General features: G+C 52.2%; 1 protein-coding gene across 1 annotated transcript; it reads right to left on the bottom strand.

Annotated features, from left to right (window-relative positions):
* Positions 1–420: 420 nt before the first annotated feature.
* Positions 421–1,552, bottom strand: LOC126070374 (keratin-associated protein 4-11-like). Its single transcript, XM_049874529.1, has 2 exons — positions 1,211–1,552; positions 421–951 (listed from the first exon to the last, which is right to left on the bottom strand). Exons 1-2 carry the CDS (start codon positions 1,550–1,552, stop codon positions 421–423), a joined length of 873 nt encoding a protein of 290 aa, XP_049730486.1.
* Positions 1,553–5,219: the final 3,667 nt, after the last annotated feature.

Genomic DNA, 5,219 nt, shown 5'->3' with positions numbered 1-5,219 from the left:
AACAGCGTCACACAGAAACAGCATCTCACAGAACAGCATCATACAGAACAGAGTCTCATAGAACAGTATCACATAGAACAGTCACACAGAACAGCATCATACAGAACAGAGTTTCACAGAACACCATCACACAGAACAGTGTCCCATAGAATAGTGTCACACAGAACAGCATCTCACAGAACGGGGTCACATAGAACGGCATCACACAGAACAGAGTCTCATAGAACAGCAACACATAGAATAGTCACACAGAATAGCGTCATACAGAACAGAGTTTCACAGAACACCGTCACACAGAGTAGCGTCTCACAGAAAAGTCACAGAGAAGAGCATCACACAGAACAGTGTCACAGAGCAGCGTCACAAAGAACAGCATCTCACAGAACAGCATCACACAGAACAGTGTCACACAGAACAGCATCACAGAACAGTGTCACACAGAACAGCATCCCACAGAACAGCGTCCCACAGAACAGCGTCACACAGAACAGCGTCACAGAGCAGCATCACACAGAGCAGCGTCTCACAGAACAGCATCAAACAGAACAGCATCTCACAGAACAGCGTCACACAGAACAGCATCACACAGAACACCGCCACACAGAACAGTGTCACACAGAGCAGTGTCTCACAGAACAGCGTCACAAAGAACAGCATCTCACAGAACAGCATCACACAGAACAGCATCTCACAGAACAGCATCTCACAGAACAGCATCACACAGAACAGCATCTCATGGAACAGAGTCACAAAGAACAGCATCTCACAGAACAGCATCACACAGAACAGCATCTCACAGAACAGCATCTCACAGAACAGCATCACACAGAACAGCATCTCATGGAACAGAGTCACAAAGAACAGCATCTCACAGAACAGTGTCACACAGAACAGCATCTCACAGAACAGCGTCTCACAGAACAGCGTCACACAGAACGGCATCCCACAGAACTGGCGTCCCACAGAACAGCATCACACAGAACAGCGTCACACAGAACAGTGTCACAGAGCAGCGTCACACAGAGCAGCGTCTCACAGAACAGCATCACACAGAACAGCGTCACACAGAACGGCGTCCCACAGAACAGAGTCAAAAAGAATAGCATCACACAGAATAGTGTCATACAGAACAGAGTCACACAGAACAGAGTCTCACAGAACAGCATCACACAGAACAGTCTCATAGAACAGTATCACATAGAACAGTCACACAGAACAGCGTCATACAGAACAGAGTTCCACAGAACACCGTCACACAGAACAGTGTCCCATAGAATAGTGTCACACAGAACAGCATCTCACAGAACGGGGTCACACAGAACGGTGTCACACAGAACAGCGTCACAAAGAACAGCATCTCACAGAACAGTGTCACACAGAACAGCATCTCACAGAACAGCATCACACAGAACAGCGTCACACAGAACAGCGTCGCACAGAACAGCGTCGCACAGAACAGCGTCGCACAGAACAGCGTCGCACAGAACAGCGTCGCACAGAACAGCGTCGCACAGAACAGCGTCGCACAGAACAGCGTCACACAGAATAGCATCACACAGAACAGTGTCACACACAGCAAAATCACACAGAACAGTGTCACACAGAGCAAAATCACATTGAATAGTGTCACACAGAACAGTTTAACAGGTCAGTGTCACATGGAACAAAATCACACTAAACAGCATCACACAGGATGGCATCAAACAGAACAGTGTGACACAGAATAGTGTCAGAGAAATGCATCACAGAACAATGTCACACAGAACAGTGTCTCGCAGAACAGCGTCACAGCCCAAACAGGATGGGGCTACTTTGATGCTCCATTGTTCCAGTCACTGTGTCAAGCACGGTGTTCCCTCTGAGCCAGAATGGCCCTGGTCACCCACACAGGCAGTGCTGCAGGAGGATACCTGGAGCTGTTGGTAGGGGCCTAAACCCAAAAAACCAAACCCCTTGCTGTGGAGTTGATTCTGACTCATAGCAACCCTGTAGGACAGAGGAGAACTGCCCCATAGAGTTTCCAAGGAGCAGCTGGTGGATTTTAACTGCTGACCTTTTGAATATCAGCAGATCTCTTAACCACTGCCTTACCAAGGCTCCGCAGGGGCCCAGCTAAGGAAATAGGGCCTACAGCAATTAGTGTTAGGTTGCTGAGTGATCTCTCACGGCTGGGGGATGGAAATTGTGAAGGCCAACAGAAAGTGCTCATTGGCGCCCCACCTCAAACACACGCCCTACCTGTAGGGGTGGGGTGGGGTGGGGGGCCCCTTAGGCCTCCGGCTGTGGGACACCTCCTCCAACCCCACAGTCCCTGGAGAAGTTACCGCAGCCCCGTGGCGATCCTGCAGGCTTCATCTTCTGTACAGTTGGATCTGCTGTTAACTGCGTGCTAGTTCGGCCATCCAGGAATTTGGGCCTCAAGACCCCTCTCTGGGCCAAACTCTCGGGCTCTGTGGCCCCACACACCTGGCGAACAGCCAGCGTGGATGTGACCATGGGCGTGACCTGGATGTGGCCGCGGGTGAGTGAGCTTGGGCGTGACGGTGAGTGTGACCGAGTGTGGCCATGGGCGTGGCCCCAGGTGCAAGCAGGGCGCACTGCACAGCTGCCCCTACACAGCCTCACCTCACCCAGCCAGGCCTCTCCTTTGCAAACAGGACAGTCACACCGCCGGGGGTTTTAGGCTCCAGCACCCCCCTCCCCGCCCACGGCGCTCTAACCTTACTTTTGGAAACGCCCCAGGCTGGCTCACCTGTGTATTCCTCTACCTTTGAGCCTACCCCATCTCACAGTGACCGCGGTCTCCTTCGTAGGTGGACCTCGGCTCAGGCCCTTTCCCGCCCTGGGCCGGGGGGCGCGCCGACCCTGCCGGCGTGTGGACGCGGCCTGGGACCGCCCGAGGGTCAGGGGTCGCGGCGGCGGCGGGCGGCGGCAGATCGGGCGGCCCCGCGGCATCCTTTAGACAAACAAGCAGATGGCAGGTGTCAGCGGGGACAAAGGGCCATCTGTGCGGCGAGGCCGTCCCTGCGCCTCTCACGGCGCCTTCATTAACCCGGATCTGCGCGAGGCCTGGCGGCTTTGAAGGGGTGGCTGCGGGCGCCCTTGAGGGGGTGGTGCGCGTCTGGGGGGAACCTGGGGGAGTCTAGTGGGGCGTCCATGGTGCGGTGGCGGCCGGAGGGCTCTCCTAGCGGGGCTCCCCTCCGTCCCCAGGCGCAGGTAGGGCCACTGGGGTCGGCAGTGCGGCTGTGGCTCTGATGGAATTCACTGCCCAGGGGCTCCTTCCTTCTTCTGCCCTTCCTTTTCTTCTTCCTCCTTCACTCTTCCTCTCTTCTTCCCTTATTTCTTTCTTTCCCTCTCCTTCCTCCCTCCCTCCTTTCCTTCTTTCTATTTTCTCTCCCTTTCTCTCTCTCTCCTCCCTCCCTCCCTCCCGTCTTCTCCCTTCCTTCCCTTCTGTCTTGAGTTTCCATCCTCACTTTTCCTGTATGTTCCTGTGTGCCCCTGGAAGCAGCTCCAAGCAAAGGGAAGCAGTGGTCCATGTCCACTCCCCACCCAACCCTTGACTGTGTGGGGCTGTTTCCAGGGCTCAGGCCTCAGTCAGGTCTACATGCCCCTCAAGGACCATGGAGCCAGTGTCCCTGGCAGCCAGGCAGCAGTTGAAGAGAAAGCAGAAACAGCCTGCAGTTGTGCTGGAGGCCCTCTGGGCCAGCCACTGGAAACAGGCCCTGCCTTCTGGGAGAGGCTGTGGACTCAGATGGACAAGAATAGGCCACCCCTCCAGGCCCTCCGTGGCCAAAGAACCTGTCACCACAGGGTGTTAAAGAGCAGAGGCACTTCCTTCTTCCTTGGCCCAGGTGGCACTGGTATTGCTTCTGGGAGCATGAATCCCAGCTTTGCCAGCTGGTCCCCATTTCCCCGGGTCAGCTCCCTCTATTCCGTCTAGGGTGCAGCATCATCTGTGTCCTGGGAGCTGACTGGGAACTCCTAGCTCCACCTTCCAGTGCTTGTCCCCCTCCTCACCTGCTAGCCAGGTCCCTATCCCCACCAACAGGCTGCCTGGCTCCCTCAGCCATCGCTGACCTTCAGCCCTCCCATTCCCCATTGCCGTTGAGTCGATTCTGACTCATAGTGACCCACATGTGACGATATTTTTATAAAATACAACAAAAATGAGTCACTAATGAAATAAAATGAAAATACAAAGACATACACTACATAAGCCCAAGTTTTTATTGCTGCATTCAACAGACATAAATTATGTTTCAAATAATAAAATCAGAACAAAAGTAAAATAGGAAAGGAATTACATAAACTCTAAGTGTTGTTCATTGAAAATGTGCACACGTAGGTTATTAGGTTATTATTATAGAGAGTTGTTTTCATACTTGTAACTTTTTGTCTTTCCACTGTCCTAATGGAACAAAATATTATGAGTGAAATGGCAGTTTCTTGTGTTAAAGGGCCGCGTTAATCTTCTGATGTGATGGATGTGTCCAGGGTGGGAGGGTGGGGGAGGGTGGCCAGCATGGGCAGGGGGTGATGTGTATCTACACTATTGATGTATGTCTTCACTATTGAGGCACCTCTACACTAGTGACATATGTCGTCTACACGATAGAGCCCTGGTGGCGCAGTGGTTAAGAGCTCAGCAGCTAACCAAAAGGCCGGCAGTTCAAATTCACCAGCCACCCCTTGGAAACCTTATAGGGCAATTCTACCCTGTCCTGTAGGGTCACTGTGAGTCGGAATCAACTCGACGGCAGTGAGTATCTATAATCATTGTCATGCCAGAGGAACCAGTCTCAGAAAGTCTGTTGATGGGAAGGTGTCATGGATTGAATTGTGTCCCCCCAAAATATGTGTCAACTTCGTTAGGCCATGATTCCCTGTATCGTGTGATTGTCCACCATTTTATCATTTGATGTGATTTCCCTGTATGTTGTAAATCCTATTACTATGATGTAATGAGATGGATTAGTGGCAGTTATATTGATGAGATCTACAAGATTGGATAGTATCTTAAGTCAGTCTATTTTGGGATATAAAAGAGAGGTGAGCAGAGAGACATGGGGACCTCATACCACCAAGAAAGAAGCACTGGGAGCAGAGTGTGTCCTTTAGACCTGGGGTTCCTGCGCAAAGAAGCTCCTAGCCCAGGGGAAGATTGAGAAGAAGGACCTTCCTCCAGAGTCCACAGAGAGAGAAGCCTTCCCCTGGAGCTG

The sequence above is a fragment of the Elephas maximus genome, chromosome 1, assembly GCF_024166365.1.
Source record: "Elephas maximus indicus isolate mEleMax1 chromosome 1, mEleMax1 primary haplotype, whole genome shotgun sequence".
Lineage (NCBI taxonomy): Eukaryota > Metazoa > Chordata > Mammalia > Proboscidea > Elephantidae > Elephas > Elephas maximus.
The sequence above is the reverse complement of the archived record's forward strand: the minus strand, read 5'-3'. Positions and strand labels throughout refer to the sequence as shown.

What these genes read in the sequence shown, in the direction of transcription:
- LOC126070374 (XM_049874529.1), bottom strand. Translation starts at nt 1,552, where the DNA reads ATGCTATTCTGTGTGACGCTGTTCTGTGCGACGCTGTTCTGTGCGACG. An exon ending in TCTGTATGACGCTGTTCTGT is followed by an intron (nt 952 to 1,210) that starts GTGACTGTTCTA and finishes GTGGGACGCCAG; the next exon opens with TTCTGTGGGATGCCGTTCTG.